Below are 21,447 nucleotides of genomic sequence, written 5' to 3'. Positions count from 1 at the left end.
ACGTGTGGTGATATTTGTTTAGTATTTTCTCTCTTTTATCTTGGATTTTAACTCCCAGTTATACCGTGTTGCAGCTGTTTTCTGTTCCTCAATATCAACTGGTCGGCCTGCTGCTGCTGTTTGGATATTTTTAGATGTTTTTGAAGTTTTTGTTTTATGCTCATCTTCTCATCATCTGAAATCTTATGTATGGATTTTTTAAGGATTGTTTTTGTGATTGAAGGAATTTTTTGACGTGTTTTCATAAAAACTTTGAGCTTTTCAGAACTTGAGTCCTTCTGGATGTGTTTTTGGTTTCTGATGATAATTTAGTGAAGTTCTGCTCAGATTTCCTGTTCGGATCCACAGCCAGATGGAAAAACATGCAACAGTACCCATGGAGACAGTCTGTTGGTGATAAATAAATTTATTGGCCAGAATTCGGCACCATTTCACAGAAATGAACCCGACAAACATGAGACGGACCAATATGGCCTCCACAGGAATTAATAAATAAACAGAGGAAAACATAAATTACAGGAGTGAAGAGAAAAAAGTCCAGCGGTTCTGGTTTCAGTCGAGTCCGAGGAAACCCGGAGCACCTTCATCATCATCATCACCTCAGCTCCTCTTCCTGCGTTTCTTTTGAAATGCTTCTTTCAAAGTCCGAGTCGTTTTCCAGGTAAAAATGGCCTCAAAACGGAAAACATGGAGTGGATCGGAAAAACGGGGAGTGGATCGGAAAAACGAGGAGCGGATCGGGAAAACATGGAGCGGATCAGGAAAACAGGGAGCGGATCGGGAAAACATGGAGCGGATCGGGAAAACATGGAGCGGATCGGGGAAATGTGGAACAGTTTCCAGCAGATTTTAGATTTAAACACTTCAGTTACTTTACATTTTTTAGACTTTAAATACATTTCAGACAAAATGAAAAAGAAATTAAATAAACAGCTTTTGTTTTAAAAAAATACAAACTATTTAAACTTTCAACATGATTCACACTGTAAAAATAACAAGTAGATGAAAAAAAGCTTTCAGGATGAAAATCAGATTTTCTTCTCTGAATCTCGATTTCTCCTACGTTTGGTGCGGCTCTCACTTCTTGGCTTCCTCAAACATTTGATGAAATTATTCCAAATATTATTATTATTTTGTCTCTTTTGAGTCATAAAAATTGACGATTTGTGTCTTTGACCAGGAAATATTGAGGTTTCTCCATGTTTCCCGTGAGACTGCGGCTGGGATCCCTGAAGGTGTGAGTCTCTGTTTGCTCTGTGGGAATCGGGTCCAGGTGGTGTCGGCCCCCGGCCCCCGGCCCCCGGCGCCGCTCAGCTCCCGTTACGGCCCTGCTGCCGTGTGTTTCAGTCTGAACTCTGAGGGGATGCGTCCGTTTAGGATGCGGCGCTGTGGCCTTGCCTTGCTCTGGCCCGGTGACGCCGCCGCGCCGGCCATTTCTCCAGCAGCAGGCGAATCCGCCGGACCGCTCCGAACACGGCGGGCTGGACCCGGCTAGCGGCGCTGACACCCTCAGGCCTGCAGAGGAACAACAGTCATCAGAAACCAGGACCAGAAACTTTACTGAAAATTATATTTATAGAAACTGAGTGCACAAAGTCTAAGCTCCGCCCACAAAACCAAACAGGAAGGAGTTCAGGAAGACTCAGTTTTTCATTCTCTCTGTTCTGATGTACTACTGTAAAAATCCTTTCACTGGAAAATTCAGGTTCCATGATTTTTCTTTCTTCCACTCATTTTTTTGTGTCTAGTCGTTGAGCGTTGGTGGAGTTAAATGGTTAACAAATTAGCAGTTAACCAAATTAACTTTTAGGTTAGCTGTGGCTATTAGCTACAACCGATTTCAGCGCTAAATTCTCCATTAAAACCATGGTGGCCATTTTGAAAAATGTCCATCACAAAAAGGAAACACAAGATCAAGAAAATATAAATGATTCATGGTACAAAAATATTTTTTTTCTTTGTTGATTCTGGAATTTTTGCAAATTTACCCAGAATTAATTATTTTTATGATTTTCTTTCCTATGGAGGGTTTTCTTCTGAATTTTCCAGATTCTTAGTTTTGTGTATATTTGTCATGGAGTGACGTCAGCATCGGAACCAGCGTGTTTTTTAGGGATTTAAGTCACTGAAGCTGCAGCTGTTGATTCCTCTTCATGTCGTCATTAGAGTCACGTGATTGAGACCAGAACCGGTCCAGAAGACGGGTACAGTTCTGGTTGGATCCAGATTCCCTGACCGAACCGGAACTGACGACATGACGGAACATCAAGGTTCCCCAGGGAACATCCGGGAAGAACCTGGAAGTTCTGCGGGAACGTCACCTGTTCCCGGATGTTCCCGATCAACCTGTGCTCTGTTTGACTCACCTGTCGGGTTCGCCCGTGTCTTCTGTCCGCGCGTGACCTGGAGAGCGCATGCGCGCGCCCGTCGCCAACTCTGATCTGCACGAAATCACATTCCAGTCAGCGTCACGCGCACAAACCAGTTCCCACGGTTACGCAGGTGCCTGAGTGATGATTTTTTTTTTTACATACCTGAGGCAGAATTTCACGCAGCTGCTGTCATTTCCACTCAGACACCGACATCTGGGCGCGCGCGCGTTTGCCGTGGAGACCGACAGGTCGCGCTTGGCCCGGGGCGCGTTCCCGAGTCCGTAGGAGACCACGCGCCTGGAAGGAGAGAAGATTTCAGATTAAAATGAGACACAATGAAATAAAAATGAAATGAACAGACATGGAGGAATAAATCTGCTTCTTATCACCAACATTCCTGCGCATGCGCAGAACATTTTATTGCCATTATTGAGATTTAAAGTAAATTTTTATCATCTGTTCAAGTTTATATAAAATATGAAATAATAATAATAATTTTATACCAAAATCACTTATTTTTGTTTTGAACTTTATAAAATCGTAATAAGTTAAAATTCAGTTACTGAAAATACTTCAGATTTCAGTAATTTAATGATCATTTTCATATTTCTCGAAGAGCGAAATTATAAAGGAAATAAGATGAAAAATAAGATTAAAGGCATGAAAAAGAAAAAAACGAAATAAGAGGAAAATTACAGAGAAATAGTTTCTTTACTGACTGCGGTTCGGTCACATAAAGAGTCTGACTAAATAACAATGATTAGGGTTTTTAAAGTATTTCATGCAGCTTTTAAAATAGAAATTAACTTTTTTTTTCTGCGTGCATCTCTTGATCCACTTTGTTAATTATTGTTTCACTGAGGAGCTGAGATGTTCCGACCGAAGTTCGGTTCAAAAAAAAAATTTATCTGGAGCTTTCAGCTCAAAGTGCCGCAGCAGAGTTTGGCGCTAACAGCGTCAGGTTGGTCCGGTCCGAACCTCCAGCTGCACTCACTCAGGTGTGTTGACCCAGATGATGTCTAGGTGGCAGAAGTAGACGCACTCCTTGTCGAGGAACGTTGCGCAGGAGCAGCGCTTGTTGCGCACATGGCGCTGCGCACTGGCAGGTGCGGCGGAGCGCGTCTCTGCGGCTGGCGCACACAGAGCTGGAAGGAAAGCAGAGAAACGGCGTGAGGTTCTGTTTTGATTGCTTTCTGCGTGTCGGAACCGTTTCAGCCGTCCGGACCCGCTCGGTGTACTGAGCATGCTCAGTGGGAGCCAGTTACCTGCGCAGAGCGTCACGCACAGCGCGGAGATCCAGAGTTTAAAATCCATCTTTTGTGAAATGAGGAATAATCCGCAGAGGAACCTGAGCGGAGCGTGAATCCTGGTTCTGTGGCTCCACATGTGCAGCGCTGCGGCTTTATAAGCAGCGCTTCCTCCTCTTCCTCCTCTTCCTCCTCCCTCTGAAGTTTGTTTGTCTCTTTGGGGTTTCCACTGCGCTGCAGCTTCCACCCGGCAGGCGGCGCACTGTCACAGACTTTATGAACCTGCAGGCTTCATTCTGGGCCATTCAGCCAAAAACCTGTGGATTTATGTTCAGGAGATGGAATGAAAAGCTAAAAGTAAACCAATTTCACTTTTAAACATCACTTAGAAAAGATGGAGAACAAAAAAGTATAAAAAAATAAAAACTAGAAATAAACGACTGTTCTTAACTATGTAAACCATAAGTCCCAATGTTCTTGCCATTCCCAGTAAACAGGTTCACAGACCAGAACTCCTCTGGTGCAAAAGGTACAAATTAATGCTAAAAATAAAATATGTATAAACATGCAGAGTTTCTGTCCTCTGAAGCTGCAATCCTGCAGCTTTTACATGCATCTGGATCACACTGCAAAAACACAAAGCCTGCCACTGTTTCTTCAATATGAAGGAATTATTCACTTATAACAACTATATCTTGCTGAAAAGTTACTTATAAATCAGTTTTATCTTATTTTAGGTGGAATAAGATATTTGGATTAGAAACTAGACTAAAATATTTCATAATATTTTGTGTTTTTGCAGTGCAGATCATTGGTTTAGTACAAACAGCAGCAAGCTGACCAGTGTCATCCTTACTGGGGTAAAACCACTGAAACCAGTTTGGTTTCATCCATTTATCTGTGATCGTCACACTGGAGAAAATTATTCTGCAAACAAACCAGCAGAACATCAGACATGGATCCTCTGTACAGTTGCAACTTTTCCAGCGCTGCTGGTTTCTCTCCATTTAAGAGTCAGTTTTATTCTGTCTGTCCAGCAGGGGGCGCTCTCAGCTAAAGAGTCGGTCCTTTCTCAACCTTCAAAAGGCTTAGAAAGAAAATGCAACAACCAGGGCTGACAGAAATATTTGTCTATTTCCTGAAAGTTTAATATTTAACTTTAAATTTAAAAAATAAATTTATTTTTCCAAAAAATAATTTGGAAAAATAAACATTTAAAAGGTTTTAAATTAGATTCAGAAGAGTTTCAATTTGTCACTGGATGAAGTTGTTTCTGTGTATAAAGGTGTTTTTAAGGAGTGCGCCCCCTGCCTGTGCTGGGAGGAACTCACTCAAGAGAGTCTCATCTCAGAAAATTAACTCCTCATCCTCAATGTTTGCAGAAATACTAATAATCAATAACAGCATTTAAACTATAACGTTTACAAAACGATGGAGAAATACAAACACAGCTATGAAAACTTGTTTTATTTCATGTTATTTTTTAGCTTTTAAACTGTCCTGAAGAGTTTAATGTGAGATTAAAGTGATAAATTGTTGCTAATTTCTGGTTCTGCTGCAGTTTTCTTCAGATTGTCACCTGCAGTTACACATGTCCTCCTGTCGGGGTCGCTGTTGGGTTTGGATCTGGATGGATGAGTCACAGCAGAACGAGGCAATCAGCTGTAAACAACCCGAGCTGTTGTACTTGAAGCGATGCAGAGAGGTCAAAGGTCAGCTGCAGAACCTAAACACCACACATCAGGAAAATGTGAATGTTTAGATTTTTAGAAACTCAGATTTCGAAAATGTCAAGTTAACTGGAATCGTTTTTACGGATGTGTGATTTGTCACATAGTGAATCTGGTGACGCCATCTTGAAAGGAATTTTTATTTATCAATAAGTGATTAATGATGTCTTTAATTACCGTTCAGAAGAGTCAGAATGTGATTGTCGAGTCAAAACTCATTTTTAGTTGTCTGCAATGTTATAACAGGAAATCAGACAAAAGTGATTATATGATAACATGGCCTGCCATAGCTGTACCTACCTGACTGTCCGCTCATAAACAGGAGCTGCTGTTGCATTTTATTTATTCCCACTTTTATGGAGAAAATTACTTCAGGAGTATTTTTACTACGTTTTGCGTTTTAATTTTGTTGAATAATTTTCAAACTTTTTTCACCAAAAATTCACCAAATTCCGTGAAAGTTCAATAAGTTTATATGGAATTTTTTTTTTTTTTGTCAGATTTTATGTAATTTATATAATTATTTTCCTTCTAAAAAACCAAGAATTTCATATATTTTCCTTATATTTTGATCCGTCTGCTGATGTAATTTTAAAATATTAAACAGTTGATAAGTTACTCTCTACTTTTACCAAATACCTTTTTTCTCTTTAGTTACTTTTTAGATACTTTAAGTTGAGTAAAAATGTTTTTTCACTAATTGTCTCGATGCTGATGGACCAGTCATCATTCAGAATAATTTTAACAAAATGTAGTGCTGGAAAAAGTATTTACACCCTCACAGGTTTCTCCTGGTTCAGATTTTCAGACACATTTAAATTTTTAGATCAAAATTAGCCAAAGAAAAACAGGAATCTGTTTTTAAATACCAATTTAACTCAGTAACTGATCCAAACGCAATGAGTGTGATGTGAAAAAGTAATCACCCCCCTAGAGGTCAGAGGTTGACACCAATGAAGTCGTTTCTGTTTCTGGATGAACTTTGACCTGTACAACTAAATCAGACTCTTTGGGGGGCTTTCCAGCAGGAACAACCTCTTGTTCTGCAGCACATCCATTAGATTGAAGTCCATACTTTGACTAGGCATCTCCAAAAACAACCTACTGAGGCAGCCTACTTCATGTCGTCAGACTGGTTCTGTTCAGGTTGATGCTGGAATCCAGACGTGTATGGAAAGCAGTTTTATTTAAAATAAAACACTGTTACTGATAAATATTCAGTATTTTATTGAATATTTATCAATATTTTAACAATGTAAAATGTTCAAATATTTCCCTTATTTCACCTTATTTTTTATTTAATTTCATAATGGTGTTTTAATTTGTGAATCTTTCATATACTTTTAGTTTTTATCTCCATTTCACTAAAGCCTACAAAATAAGTTGCTTTACTATTTAAAAGTCAGAAAATAAAAACACCATTATGAGATTAATAACTTAAAAAATAAGGTAACCATTTATTTAAATATGTTTGAAAGAATATTTATTTGATTTTGAATGAAACTGCTTTCCATAGATCAGGCCTCTGTGTGGCTGATGAAACTAAATCAAAAAATGTGGTTCAGCACATTTATAAGGGGTAGTTAATAGTTAAATATGATTGTTTCGTTCAGTTTCTTCTAAAAGATGCAGCAAGATGTCAAAAAACTTCATAAACAAATATTTACTGATACAGTTAAGAATATTCATACAGCAATGTAAAGCTACCATAATGCACATACCTATATAGACTTATGGATCAAAATGTGCACTAGATGGAGTTTTAATAAATAGCTGAACACAACATCTGTACACAAACATTTTTGCCCCATAATCCATAGAGATTCACTCAAACATTAAGAAGTCTGTCGACGTTTACGGTCAAATTTTCCAAAATAAATCTGAAATAAACACAAACAACCAGCGGATTATTTACAATGAACTCCAAAAAGGCACGATCGTCTTTACAGCATGTACAAAACAAACGGTTGGTCGTCGGACGATGATTGCACGTAACAACATCAGCATCTGTGCTTTGGAAGGCGAGCCGCGGCTCGAGTGTTTCAGTCCTTAAAAGTGACGAGTACAAAAACAGGAGAAGAAGAAGAGGCGGCGGCGGCCTCAGGTGGCGATGACGAGTCGGTCTTCGTCGTCGCTGGACGCCTCGTTGTATTCGTCTGCCAGCTTGGTTGGGCCGGCCGGCGGTTCCGGTCTGTCGGCGCCGGCTGCTGGGTTCTGCTGGGCGGGGATCCGTCCCTCCTCCTTCTCCACTGGCGGCTCCGGTGTCGCTGGCGGCTGGGCGTCGGCGCCGGGCGGCAGCGGGCTGAGGGCGGACAGTGACGGGATGATGGCCGGCAGCGCGATGTTGACGATCTGCAGGCCCGGCACCGGGTTCTGGGCGGCGCCCTGCGGAGCCGGGCCGGGCGTCAGGACCTGCAGGCCCAGCGCAGCGTTGAGCGTCAGGCCGGGCGCGTTTGCCAGTCCCATCAGGTTGAGCGTCTCCAGGCCCGTCACCGGGCCCAGCGGGAAGCACGGCACCATGCCGCCCAGCGCCGCCGGCCCGCCCTCCGCCTGGCCCGGGGAGCTCGGCGCCGGCAGCGGGCTGGCGGCCCGGTGGATGACCCCCACCGCCGGGATGGTCAACTGGACCTGCCCCGTCTGCAGCGGGACGAAGGCTGTCACACCAGCCGGAACCAACTGGATACCCCCGACCGGCACCATGCTGTAGGGCGACCGGACCGGCTGCTGCGAGTGCAGCGGCAGGTGGCTGAACAGGTGAGTCTCTGCGGCCTGCGGCGCCGCCTGCAGGGGGAGCTGCAGCTGAGGCGTGTAGGACGTTTGGGTGCTGCGGTCCACCGGAGTGCTGGACTCACTGTTCACTGCTGGAGGTCCAGTATCCTGTGGAGAATCAGAACCGAGGTCAGCTGTGGGGTCAGGATTCATTCAGATCAATGAAACGCCAAAATTAATAGCAACGGTCCTCCAGGGGCGGCTACTTCCCTGGAGCAGGAGGCTACATGCATAGGCCTGTCGTCGACCCTTTATCAAAACCTGAGAGACACATTAGCCGACAGAAAGCCTAGCTATAACGGTTCGATCGAAACCGTGTTGTGTCCAACAATGGACACAAAATAATAAGTCCAGTTCACTAATATTGAAACCAGGAATTAATCAATTCCTTACTACAATCTACCAGCAATGCATGTGGCTATTGTCAGTCTGACTGAATGAAAACCATTATAACCTATTTATGTCACGTTAACGAAGAACAGCTGAAAAGTTGCCGGGTTTCTGGTAGAAATTTCGCTCCAACTCCTCCCCGAGTTATTTATATTTTCTTTTGCACAAATTGTTGAATTTCCGATGTCTGCTGGACTTCGGGTTGCACCGTGTCAGCTGTTCGGGATTCTCTCCGTGTTTCCCCTCAGAAAGCAGGAGGGGAATCCGCACTTTCTGATTGGCTACCGGTCACATTCAACAGGTTGCGTCACTCTCCCAGTCTGGGCAAATCCTTGATTTAGATCGGAACAACGATCTACCGTAACACACAATCTCAGAACGAATGATGTTCTAAGATTGTCGTTTGGGGTAAAAAATCCTGTAGTTTGAACTATTGCATCAGACAGTCGGATTCTTCTCTATTTAAATCTAATGATTACTGAAGGGCAATAAACTATACAGACTTCATAATCTGCACTCTTTTGGTTGAATGCAGTATTTATTTCCACTTTGGCTTCATGTTTAGTTTTTATTCAAGTACATTTATTGTTAATGGAGACTAAGAATCTATTTTATTTTTGTTTTTGGTTTTATTTATTTTGTGTATCAGTTCCAGTGTTAAGTGTCTTTTGAAAGTAAAGTGTATCTATCTTTGGCAGGAAATCGCATGTATTATTATGTATTTTACATTGAATCAATGAAAAAAGGTCTTCAGACAATTTTATCGTTTATCGTAATAATTTTTTGAGACAATTAATTGCCCATCAAAATCTGTTATTGTGACAGGCCTATACATGCATTCCCTGCACTTACCAGCATTAGCCTTGGTTAGGCTAATTAGCATTCCTAGCAGATAGATGTATTAGCCTATGCAAGTCTAATGCTAACATATCTGTGCTAATGATCAGCAGAGAAAGAAGGATAACCAGTGAGTGACCAGTGTAGGCATCCTAATTGTTAGCATGTCCAGGGCTATCGCTAGTGAAGCCGCGCTTGTTACCCAGGGAAAATAAAATTTAAGACGTATATCTCCACAGAAATGTACGAACTTCATCCAGCCATCTGGTAATAAATTTCACTTTCTCCTTATAGTTGAAGTAATACTAGCTAGCTAGCTAGTGTGTGTTAGCAGTGACTTAGCCGTAGCCTCAATCACCATGGGTCACAGAACATTTGAAGACTCAAACTTTTGGTTGACAGAGAAATTCTGGTAGAAAATACGTCAAATTTACAAGATTAAAGAAAAGCTTTAAAACCTGTGATTTATTAGAAGCCAACTTGCTTTTTAACATGAATGTAAGACTTTTCAAAGATGTGATACCGGGATATAGACATAGCCTCTTGCACTGCCATAGTATTAATATTGGCACTAATGCTTCTCCATACGGAGCGCTGAGGTGGAGGGTTTGATACCCGGTGCCGCCTGAGAGGCGGGAGCATGAGCGTCTCACCTGGACCGGTCTGGAGCCGCGGCTCAGCGCCGGTGGACTAACGGGTCCGTCGAAGTCCGGGTAGTCGATGGACATCTGCCTGCAGGGAGACACGGGGCTCATCATGTGCACTGAGTCCGAGTCGGAGAGGCAGCAGTCGGAGGTGGTGGTGGTGACGGGGGCTGGGGAGGAGACGAGGGGGGCGGGGCCGGTCACTGGGACGCAGTCTGAGGGTTCGAGGGGCTTTGACGGGAGAGACACGGCGCTGATGGACATCTGTGCGAGCAGCGCGCTGGGCGGGACGTCGGCCTCCTTGGAGGAGGCATGCTGCGGGCTGGCGGCCACCGAGGGGTTGGTGGACAGGCCCGACTCCGCCTGGCTGTCCTCCTCTTCCTCATCGTCGTTCTCCTCATCGTCAGGCCCGTCCGAGTCGTCGCCGTCCGAGTCCTGGCGGTCGGTGCTGCTCAAATGACTTCGGTCACCTGAAGCAGAAAAACCTCATGAGCCGACATCAACACTGAATGTTTCCTGTCAAATGATGCAAACAGATTCTGATTATTTTATGGTAAAAATGATAATATTCCAGTCCTGGACCGGAGGAACGGACCGGGCCACTGATGGAGCGTAGCACCTCAAGGTTTTATCACACCAGCCCTGTTCAGTCCACACCTCAGTTTGTGAGGTGTGAACGCTAACCGACCTCTGACCTATGGTGAACTCTGGTTCGATTTGGACATGAACATCAAGTGGAGTACAACGCAGGGAATTCTGGGTAAATACAACCAAAGCTAACATGCTAGCCTAGCGCTAGCAGCAGAAATGGCTCCTGGTCTTTAGCCAAAGACTAAAGAAAAATCCTCCAATCCCTAACATCTGGCACCTCCATCTTGTTTCATTTGGTGAAGAAGGAAGTGCTTCAGCATCTTCAGAGGTTTTTGTTGTTTCCTTTAGCGATTCTTGGTGCAGCGCCCCCACAGGCCAGGAGGGGAACAGGTTGCTGAAAGGATTTGGATCATTTAACACAAAATGTAACAAATGTTGCAATTTTGGTTCCAATCGAACTTCATAAGCTATGGAAATCTGACTGAAGAAAAGGTTGAGACTTTGCACAAGCGATGCTGCTGGGGTTCCAGCGGAGTCATAGCAACAAGTGACTCAGCATCTTATCTGGCTTTATGACTGCTGCACTTGTGGTTTCACACCAACTCAGCCTAAATGAAACAGTAAATTAACTGTAAGGAAGGATATAAGGTTTGGATTGGGATTAGGATTGGAAGGAGGAAGCCCCTCAGCTCCATTACAGGCAGGAGAGGAAAACCGAACTGGGACCAGAGAACGCTCTCAGGCAGCTCGATGTCCTTTTCTAAATTTAGAAGTAGCAATTTCCTCTTTCTGAGCACTGTGCTCGCCGCCCACATGGCCTCCGAGTTACCAGAGGAAGAAGCTGCTTTTAGAGTTCCTAATTAGACTGAGGCAAAACTATTGATCCGCATAGCAACACCGCCGCCTCTCAGTCCTGCTGAGCGTTCTGCTAGAGAAGCCAGTCACGGCGTCTGAACATTCAGTCATCCAGGAGCTTCGTACCAGAGTCCTCTGCGTCCGGGTCGTCCACCGCCCCGGCCGGCACCCCCATCTCCATGCACTTCTTACTGTGGGCCTTGGACTTCATGTGCTTGGTCAGGTTCCCTGTAGACAGAGCCAGAGAGAGGTTACAGGTGGAAGAGCTGGAAAGGAGCTTACATAATGGGGCGTTCTGTTCGGGAAAGCTGAGGAACTGATGAAGACATTTTGAAAGGAACGTGGGCTGCTGACTCTGGCTTCTGTTCTGCAGCGCAGCGTGGGAAGTTTGATCAGGACCGGTGAATCATAGCTGGAGATGGTGGAACCACATCTTTCATTTTTACAGCCTGGAACAGTTGGGAAGAGCTTGAGTCGCTCCGTTAAAGTAAACGTAACGGCGATGCACGGCTCCTGCTGCACATGCTCAGTGCAGGAAACCTGCAGCTCTTTCCAGCTTTCTCATCGAATCCAATCTAATTCAGATCTGAAGAGTTTGCACCAACAACAAACATAAAAGCTTCTTTATGTACACCTAAAACTACTGGACATAAATTTAAGCTAATTTATGGTCTAAAATTGACTGTCTTCAAAAATAAATATATTTTAGTGAATAACAACTTAAAGATTTATTATTCTGTATGTTTCTGGTCCATTTTATAGCACAATCAACTAACTATGTTATCTTTAGTTGCTTTAAACCCTTATTTAAGGCCTAGAAATTGGGCCTCTGTCTCTTTAAGAAGCTCCTGCTCTTTTATAAGTCATTCCAACATGGCCCCTCTATTAACCTTTTTAACAGTGTTTCTATCAGCACTGCTCTGAGAAGCAGCTCCCATATTGAGCTCAATAGTTCCTCTAATTGCTGCTGGCTAGTCTTCAGAAGCTGAGTTGCAGGGGGAGGGCGCCTCTGTGAGGAGGAGCTGTGCCTCGAAGGCGGGGCTAGGTCCACCCACACGTTTTGCAGCTCAATGGAGATTAAGGGATTTCTCAAAGATGCATAAAATAATGGAGGCAACAGTCCAGGAAATAAAATGAGAACATGATGTCAAGCTCAATAAATACTGCCCCTTTAAGAAGATAAAAAGCTTAAATTAGTCAGAATTATTTATGTTTATGACCTTCATATATTGAGTCATTCACTTTTATAAAGTTTATAACGGCTCTGCTTCTTGTCAGGGTTTGTATTTTGGTAACACCCAAAGATCCTCACTTAGCCCGCTTTAAAAACTTTCTGAACCCTGCTAGCTTCAGGAGTCTGAAGTTTGCATTTATTATGAACAATATTCAGGCATTAGCACCTTTAAATATTTTAAATTAAAACTCACTCAAACGTCTGACAAGCGCTAATAAATAACTCTAATAATTCAAACTCTTGTTTGTTCTGCTTCCTCTGTGCCACAATCCGTACTGTGATGGGAAGTCACACACAGATGGAAACGGTTTTAAATCCTAAATGATTCAGCTTCCAGTCTGCAAGATCGACACAACTACCGCAGACTTTGGTCACAATGTTGTCGGACACATCAGCAAAATCATTCTTCAGTTTCTTTAATTGCAAATGCAGCAGATTTGTTACATGGAGAGCGCTGAAGTTTTCAGGAGTTTTTTAATGGAAATATATTTATGATACATATTATATGTGACATAATGTACTTGCAAGGTTAAACTAGAAACACATCAGTCAACATGTCTAATAATTTTATTTTTTTCTGACAAAATTCATTTATGCCTGTTATATGGATGTATTTTCATAAACACTGCAACTCAACTTTTTACCTTGTTTGAATGCAGCACTCTGAACAACAAGCGACTTTAACAATGGCCTTTTGTAGCTAATCCTCTTCGTAGAAGCTGTAACTGATTCTCTTCTCCAGAACATTTCTGAAATAAAAATCTGTTTGTGGGGTTCTGCAGAGCCCGGTCCTCGACCCGGCTGTCACAGGTCCAAGTCCTGGCCTGATGACCCGAATCCCTTCCCCCTCTCTTATTATCCACTTTAACCATCTGACCACTCTCAAATGAAATAGAGCCAAAAAAACCTTAAAAAATAAATATATAAGAAATTGTTTTATTGGTCTGACATGTAAACCTGTTTTCTGAGAATCTGCTTTGCTAACAAGTAGAAAAAGGTGAAACCCAGACATTTATCATCTCGTCAGGCTGAGCCGCTTACCTTTCGTCTTAAAGGAGAAGTTGCAGTGGACACAGTGGTACGGCCGCACATCCGAGTGGGTGCGGATGTGTTTGCGCAGCATGCTGGGCTTCTTGCAGCGAATGCCGCACTCCTCACAGATGTATTTTCCTCGCCCACGGCCGCGCACGTACACATACTCCTCATTTGATTTGTATCTGTGGGTTTGCAGGGTCACTTTGAAATCAATGAGGCGACAAGAAAACCTCTGCGAAGATAATCACAGAGCAGGTCTTACCCGCCGTCAAAAATTTTGACGCGCCGTGGTTCTGCTGAAGGGGTCACTTCCTTGTCTGAATCGTTACTGGTTTGAGGTTCTGGTTGGAGTTTAGCTCTCGGTTCTTTTGACACAAACTTCTGGGCAGCCAGAACCTAGAGGAGAAAGTCATAACTTTATTCAGTTGAATAAAATCAATAGTGGGTACTGCAAGCTACAAAGCTTGCTATGCTAACCCTGAAGTACTAATCATAAACGTTTGCATCGCTAACACCAAAGAGTTAATGGAGCTAATGGACAATTTCAACCATTCATGTTTCATTGACACATCTACCAGTATGGTTTGCGCTTCAAGAAGTGATTCTTTGGAACAGACCTTTCACTCATAATTTGTGTTTTATAGTTGTTTCATATTGCTAACTCTGTTCCTGATTTAGCCTCGTTGGCATGGTCAGAAAGCACGCAGGACATCAGTAGATTTTAATGTGTTTACTGGTGCATGCTGGGTACAGAACAAACATTTTCTGAACCGCATCATTGTTGAGGAATATTAACAGAAACGCTCTCAAAGCAGTTCACTGGTTAATTTTTACATTAATTTGTCCCTTTCTTTACAAACAAAAGAAAGTGATGAGAGGAAATGGAACTCCTGCATAAACAAAATAAGAACATAAATATAAACGTCTTACTATAAGAAATAACGTTGATAAATAGCACAGATGTTGAATTTTAGAATACTTTCCTTTGCTGTTTTGTTAACTTTCATTTGAATAAACATTTTCAAAGTTACAAAAGCGGTAAACAAAAGCTTAGCCATGCTATTAGTGGAAGTGTGCGATATTTCAAAAAGGGACTCACCCGGGGCATGATGTCCTTCAGTTTGCCTGAGTATGACAGGATGTCCAACTTCCCGCTCGTCTTTATAGCAGAGGTATAATGGATTTTTTTTGAGCTCTGCTTGGAGTCAAAAAGAGACATCACCATCTTGGTGGGTAGCCCCAGGGGGTTGGGATTGTTGGGGTTTACAGTCCAAGAAGCATAAGCTGAAGTCTTCAGGCCAGTCTGCTGGACATGCAGAGGTTTTCTCTTCATCAGGAAACACCATGTGAAGGTGGTAGTGGTCTTTAAGCTGGGAAAAGACAGGCGGTGGGTGTCCTTTGTGTTCACCATCGATACCGATGTGGTCAGTTTCCCCTGTCCGGAATGGAAACTAGCAGGTCGGATCAGGGATTTGGCCGTGGACCATCTCTGCTCCTCAGTTTTCTCCTGGGGCTTTAGGGAGGTGTTGGGCACTGAGGAGTCCTGACTCCCTGTCGTAGTAGTGAGAACAGCCTCTTCTGGAATCACACTTCCCTTGTCTTTTTCCAGTCCAGAACCATCAGGTGACATGGGTTTCACGTCATCTGTGGCCTCCGAGTCCTTCTCAGAAGCTGTCTTAACATCAGGCAAAGGAGGAGCTTCGGTCTCAATGGGGCTGTCTGCCGGTTCTGTTGTGCAAACCTGCCGAACGAGCATCAGTTTCCTCTGTCGTGTCACCTCAGACATCTTTGAATTGAGGTAACTAAGTGATCTTCCATCTGTCAGACAAGCCACTCCATGCTCATCCTTGGCCCGTTTCTGGTGCTTCTCCATGTAAATGTCCAGGCTGTTGGCAGGGGAAAGCATGCGCTTACTGGAAGCAATGGGTTCCTGTTGGGGGCAAAGTGTTACTGAAGCCAATTTGTGAGTGCAGAAAGAAGGGGCCTGGTCTGGATGATTTGGAGGAACGTCTTTCTTTGCTGTCAATACAACCTGGGGGGTGGTCTCGACAATGCTGTGAGATGATGATGGGCTGCTTTTATTGGACAGGGAGCAAGAAGGGTGCATCTGCTCATGAGTGATTAGAATCTGTGGCAGTGGAACAGGTCCTGGTTGATTCTTCTGCTGCTCAGCTGCCAAGACAACTGTCTGGGTCTTGATCTCAGAGGCTTGCTGACTGGCAACAAAAACATTCTGTATTACATCTGATGATTTGGGAAGGCTCAGCATGGGATTGGCTATTGGAATAGTTAAAATTGGCAACGCAATCTGAGTCCCCTGCGCACAAGAGAAGGAGAATGTTTGGCTTGATCTCTGAGGGCACTGGAGTTGGTATTTGGGAACAAAACATTTCTTCTCTTCAAAGACTGAAGTCTTGTTTTGGACACTTTCCCGACCCACTGTGATCTGGCTGAGCGGCTGTTGGATCTTCTGGGTAATTTTAACCCTTGACGTTTGATGCCAAGGGTGTGGAAGACCATGGACCTGTGGCAGCTGAGTCGGACTTCCTAGATTAATACTTTGCACCATTTGCTCATTCTTTTGCAGGGGAGCCTCTGTAGGATGAAGTATGAATGGCTGAGCTGCAGGGCGTCTACTAGATATGTGAATCTGCTGGGATCTGTTCTGTGGAAAAGAGCTGACATTTGTGATGGGAGCTTTGTCTGTAGGAATGACGGTTTTCCGCACAGGCTGCTGGCTTTCTGGGCCAATCTTTAAAGACATTTGTCGAACCAGTGGCCCACGCCTCCTTTCGATAAGCGGTACCTGGGAGAGTTGTCCAGTTTTTGGTTGAGCAACAGGTGACAGAGACCTGCTGGGAGACACATTTCCACAATCAAAGGACTTGCTACGATAATCACTTGAAATCTCCACAGAGGGCTGCGTACAGGTGATTTGCTCAGATGCGGCCCGCCTCATGATTCCAGGCACACCAAGGGTGTTGAAAGCTGCTGACAGACTTTGGGTATCCGGGGCTTTGCCAGAACTCTCACCTCTGGATGGACTTTCAGATCGAGAGAGCTCATCTCTGTCGAAAGAGGCAGAGATGCTGGAACAACGAGAGAGACTGCTATCCCTACTGAGGCTGCGTGAGAGAGTAGATTCAAAGCTAGATTCCCCCGAGGAGTGATCCATCTGAGCCAACCGAATCCTTTTCTTTTTTGGAGGAAGTTTCTCTGCCGGTAACTTTGATAAGCTCTCGCTTCTCTGAGGCCAGTTGAACTGATCTGGAGGCTTGTCTGCTGGTTCGGCAGCCTGGGTCTCATGCTCCCTGTCTGAGTCCTCTGTAACTAAAATCTCAGGGACCTGGATGTTGCTTTGGCGAACAAGACGAGATTGATGGACAGGTGTGGAGTTAACACTAAGCCTGCCATCATTGCTTTGTTCGTTTCTTTGGTTTCCATAATCAGTACTGGAGGATTTGGTCATTTTTTCATGGTAGGTCTCGGCAGAGCCAGCTGCTGCTCCTTCTATGTTGGCTTCACTCAGGGAATCCTTCTCCATTGTTATAACTGGAGAGACCCTATCCACAGAATCCGTCTCAAATGAGCTGTGGCTGGTCAGAGAGTTAGTGTGTTTGATCACTGACGTCCCACTGCCCTGCCTAGGTAGCTCTCCCTTCACTGAGCTGCTGTTCTGGGTTTCTCTAATTGGTGATAGTCTGGAATCTGTATTCATCCCTCGTGCTACAAGTTGGATCTGAGGTAGCTTTGGCTGGTTATTTTTGGGCTGGACCTCTACTATTAGAGCATGTCGAGAGAACGTCCTGTTGGAAGGATCTATTGGAGACTCAAAACTAACTGAGCATGGTGGGTTGGTGTCAGTTGGAGACTGATCATCCTCATCACCAACACTTTTCATTTTCCGCCTCTTCCTGATTGATGTCTGTTGATCCAGAATCCCTGAGCCGATTGTTGACCTCGGGATGATTGGGTGTTGTACGCCAACATGAAAAACATCTTGATCACTTTCTTTAACAACCACTGGCTTGTTCTTTGGGGCACGAAGCTCTGAGCAGTAGAATTTCTTATGAGTTTCAAAGTTCTCCAACTTCCTGTACCGATTCCGACAGGTTTCACATTCATACATCGTGCCTTTGTTTTGTTGTGGCTTCTTGTTTCTGTCCTGACCGTGTTCAAATGACTTGCTCCTCTGCATCAAGTCAGCAGAGATGCTCGGGCCATGATAGCCCTCATCCATGGAGCGAACAGAAGGGAGGCCATGACCCTCACTTGTGGAAAAATCTTCCACTGCTACCTGTCTGACCAAAGTGCGAGAGTGCATGGCAGGGTTTGGAGTTGGTGGTGCTGATGAGAATACCTCATCATTTAGGGAACCAATTTTATCATCAAAGGATTGACAGACCCTCAGAGGGTGGGGGATGGGAGCAACGTTGACAGGTAGGGCTGAATGTCCAGGTGTGGTGGGCATGGAGTTACTTCGTGTTATTGGCAGACAATCCATTGGAGGGTAGGGGGAAGGAACAGATAGCAGAAACACTGGCTTTGACTTGTCTGTGGGGGTGAATGGGGATTTAGGGATGTCTGAGCTGGAACTCGACCGCCTTCCCATTGGCTTTAAATCAAACTGAAATGAGTCTTTGAAGATGTATGATTTTGGGGAGTCAATGCTTCCTCTTCTGGACAGAGAGGTCCTCCGTGGCTTAACGCTATCCAGCTGCTTGTTATCCACCACTGCTTCATTGTCAGATATCAGCTTTGAAATGCGTTCTTCCAGGGAGCGGGCACTGGCTTCCAGCGGTGGCCGCATTTGTCTTTCTGGGGGTCGTGTTTTTTGCTCAGCTGCAACATGCATTACAGTTGCAGCCGAGGCAGGGATGCTGGGAAGCGTATTCTTGGCAATGTCAGGGTCTACTGGGGGGATAATCTTCACAAAGGGACTTGTGGGGCTCATGGCCTGGTCGGCACTTTCAGAGCGAGAGAAGTAACCAGAATCTGTGCTTCCTAAACTGCGGGGACTGAGCAAACACTTGGGCTGCTGCTGCTGAGAGAAGTCTGTAGCTTGCTGACGCTGAAGTTGTGCATGCCCGCCCAACAGGGGAGACTTGCACTGCTGGTCTTCATCCTCACTTACAGTGTCCAGTGAGGGATTTGTACCTTCCACCTCCTTCAGGGAGGACAGAATGCCTGGTCTCAGATTTGTAGCCTGAAATTCTCTTTGCCTTTGAGCAGCAGCTTGCTCAGGTGCAGCACCTGTAACTCTTGGACTATCTGCCCTCAGAGGAGATGCGTTAACTGGATACACAACAACTTTTGGAAGAGCTGCCGTCACTTTAGGTTCGTGGGCCCTCCGACTTGGGGAGGATCTTACTGGCGAGTTCAGTTCTATGGGTGTAATGGCTGCACCTTGCAAACTGTTTTCAGAGGAAGCAGCTGTGTAGCTCTGTGTAGAATCTGGATCCAGGTCGGCGGTGCTGCCATCTTCATCACTGTCCGCACTGTCCTCTGCCTCTGAGTGTGTACCAGCAGCTTTGTCCGATTCTTGAGACAACGATCCACCTCCGGATTCAGAGCGTGCCATGAGCCCTAGCTTTATAGCATGAGCGTGGGATTTCTTGTGCTTGTATAAGTTGCTCTTGGTTTTGAAAGAAAAGCCGCAGGTGATGCAGGGATATGGGCGCTCTCCTGTGTGAGACCTGATGTGCTTGAGCAGAACGCTGGGTTTGGCACACGCCCGCCTGCAGTATTCACACACATACTTTCCGGGCTTTTTGAGTTTTTGGTCCTTGGCGACCTGCTCAGCACCGAAGTTCATGACAGTGGTCATTTGCATCTGGTTGCTGCTCAGCGTTACTGGAACCTGAATGGTGCTGGGAACACTGGCAGGAATAGACTGGCATGTTTGTGCTACTGGGGGTTGGCTTTGGGGCAAAGCATTGGTGCCCATTGGAGCTGGTGGTCCGGTGCTAAAGTTCATGTGCAAACTGGGTTTTTCTGAATTTGAAGCAACTGGCATAAACTGTGGTGCACCCTGCTGAGATGTCTGCAGATTTCCCTGCAGAGGTGCAGCAATGCCAATGACGTTCCCCTGTTTGTCAATGTAATAGGTCTGCATGTGGGGAGGCTGCGTCTGGAGACCTATGTTGACTGCAGGGAGAGGCGTTACTCCCCCTCTGAGCTGAGGATAGAGAGCAGCAGGTGGTTTATTGATGGCCATGGCCTGCGAGGGGCTTTTCCTCTCAGTCAGCGTGCTGAAGTCAGGCTCCATCGCCTTCAGCAGGACGTCCAGAGGGTCGCTGCTGCGGTACGACTCTCCCACGAAGCCGGGCTCTGGGCTCTTGCTGTCTTTGGCAAGACGCTCTTCGGCAGTAACCTGCGGGCTCTCCTTGCTGTCCGAGGCCCCACGTGACGGAGGCCTAGAAGACGTCCCCTCTTGCTTCACCTTCTCAGCATCAGAAAAATGGGACCCCTCCTCGAGGGATGTTGCAGTTCGTACAACATTTTCTGGCTCTTCTTTTCTGTTTGGAGATGTTGGTGGATTGCTGGAGGGGAAGGAGGAAGGTGTCGTGTCTTTAGGTGACGAGTCGCAGGCTGCAGGTTCACATGATTTTGACTTCAGGGGCTTCTTCACAGGAGATTTGGGATTTTTCTTCAGCTGATTTTCTCCAACAACTTTTTTCCTCTTCAGGCCTTTTATGCTGTCTGCAGCCCTCTGACTGCTCTCAGACGGGCCTGCGGAGACAGAAACAAACACATTGTTGGTTCAGAAAGTCAACTATCATTCAGTGTTCTGCAGTCCTGACCAGAAAACAAAAATACGCTTCGTCAGCTGAAAATCTGAGTCACCTCCAGATCAGCTTTATAACCGATGTTCTTTCCTTTGACTCGACTAATTTGTTACAAAATCAGAAAAATAGATTTTTATAAGAAGACTCTTTAAACATTTATTATAGTTTCTGTCGTGTCTAACACTCGTTCTGGTTCTGTGAAGCAGCTGATCAGAACCCTGCAGCCTTAGCACCGGACCGGGCCGGGGTTTTTCAGGACACGGTTACGTAACGCTCGCTGTGCTCCGTCACAGTTTCCTGGCCTGTGATGGTGTTTCCCAGGATGAGCTCAGGGGGCCTTTAAGTTCTGCAGACATAATTAGATTAAGGAGTGCCTGATCTTCCCTAAGTTAATCTGTTCTTCAGGCAAGCTGTGCAGGAACCCTCAGCAACAGATAAACACTGTCTGAAACAGTTTCAGACACAAAGCAGGAGCATCAGGCAGGAAACTGGATGTCTGCAAACATCTCCTGGTCTTCATCTGCCTGCGCCGACCAACAGGACTGGTTTTAATGATTTCATCACCAAGCAAAGAGAAAATGTCTGTCAGTGTTTTACTGCAGCCTTCAGGATGATGGCCGTGCAGATTAAGACCCTATACCTGCTTTCTTTCATAAACCAAATCTAAACATGAAGGAAAAAGGTTTGTTCAGGAAGTGAAGAAATAATAAATATTAGATGGTCAAATAAAAAGCTTTTTTTCAAACTCAAACATTCACTGTGGAAAAAAGAGGAATAAATCTGTCCTAACCAACCTGACCTTGGGTGGAAAAGTATTCACCCCCTAAACCTGATAACTGGCTGTTTCTCCCTCTGCAGCAGCAGCTGCCATCAACTGTTGCTAAAAGCTTTAACCTCACTGGGAGAATCATGAATAATAATGCAAGTTCCTGATTTGGGTCAACATTTTCTATTT

General features: G+C 44.8%; 2 protein-coding genes across 4 annotated transcripts in view; both read right to left on the bottom strand.

Moving 5' to 3' along the window:
- Nucleotides 1-388: 388 nt before the first annotated feature.
- Nucleotides 389-3,736, bottom strand: edn1 (endothelin 1). Its single transcript, XM_055054921.1, has 5 exons — nucleotides 3,638-3,736; nucleotides 3,367-3,517; nucleotides 2,535-2,669; nucleotides 2,367-2,441; nucleotides 389-1,515 (listed from the first exon to the last, which is right to left on the bottom strand). The coding sequence occupies exons 1-5, from the start codon at nucleotides 3,684-3,686 to the stop codon at nucleotides 1,374-1,376; spliced, it is 552 nt and encodes a 183-aa protein (XP_054910896.1). The 5' UTR covers nucleotides 3,687-3,736; the 3' UTR covers nucleotides 389-1,373.
- A 3,252-nt stretch (nucleotides 3,737-6,988) lies between these two features.
- The window catches only part of hivep1 (HIVEP zinc finger 1), a 40,582-nt gene continuing 26,123 nt past the window's right edge, over nucleotides 6,989-21,447 (bottom strand). For all 3 annotated transcript variants that reach the window (XM_055055048.1, XM_055055050.1, XM_055055049.1), the window contains exons 4-9: nucleotides 14,804-20,436; nucleotides 13,967-14,100; nucleotides 13,711-13,886; nucleotides 11,562-11,663; nucleotides 9,999-10,459; nucleotides 6,989-8,226 (exon numbers count right to left, since the gene is read on the bottom strand). In XM_055055048.1, the coding sequence (XP_054911023.1) occupies nucleotides 7,450-8,226; nucleotides 9,999-10,459; nucleotides 11,562-11,663; nucleotides 13,711-13,886; nucleotides 13,967-14,100; nucleotides 14,804-20,436 (7,283 nt within the window). In that variant the 3' untranslated portion in view covers nucleotides 6,989-7,449. The remainder of the gene's footprint in view (nucleotides 8,227-9,998; nucleotides 10,460-11,561; nucleotides 11,664-13,710; nucleotides 13,887-13,966; nucleotides 14,101-14,803; nucleotides 20,437-21,447) is intronic.

The sequence above is a fragment of the Poeciliopsis prolifica genome, unplaced genomic scaffold (genome assembly GCF_027474105.1).
Source record: "Poeciliopsis prolifica strain line A6 unplaced genomic scaffold, Auburn_PproV2 SCAFFOLD041, whole genome shotgun sequence".
NCBI classification, from domain to species: Eukaryota; Metazoa; Chordata; class Actinopteri; order Cyprinodontiformes; family Poeciliidae; genus Poeciliopsis; species Poeciliopsis prolifica.
Note: the sequence above shows the minus strand (reverse complement) of the source record. Positions and strands in the feature narration are given on the sequence as shown.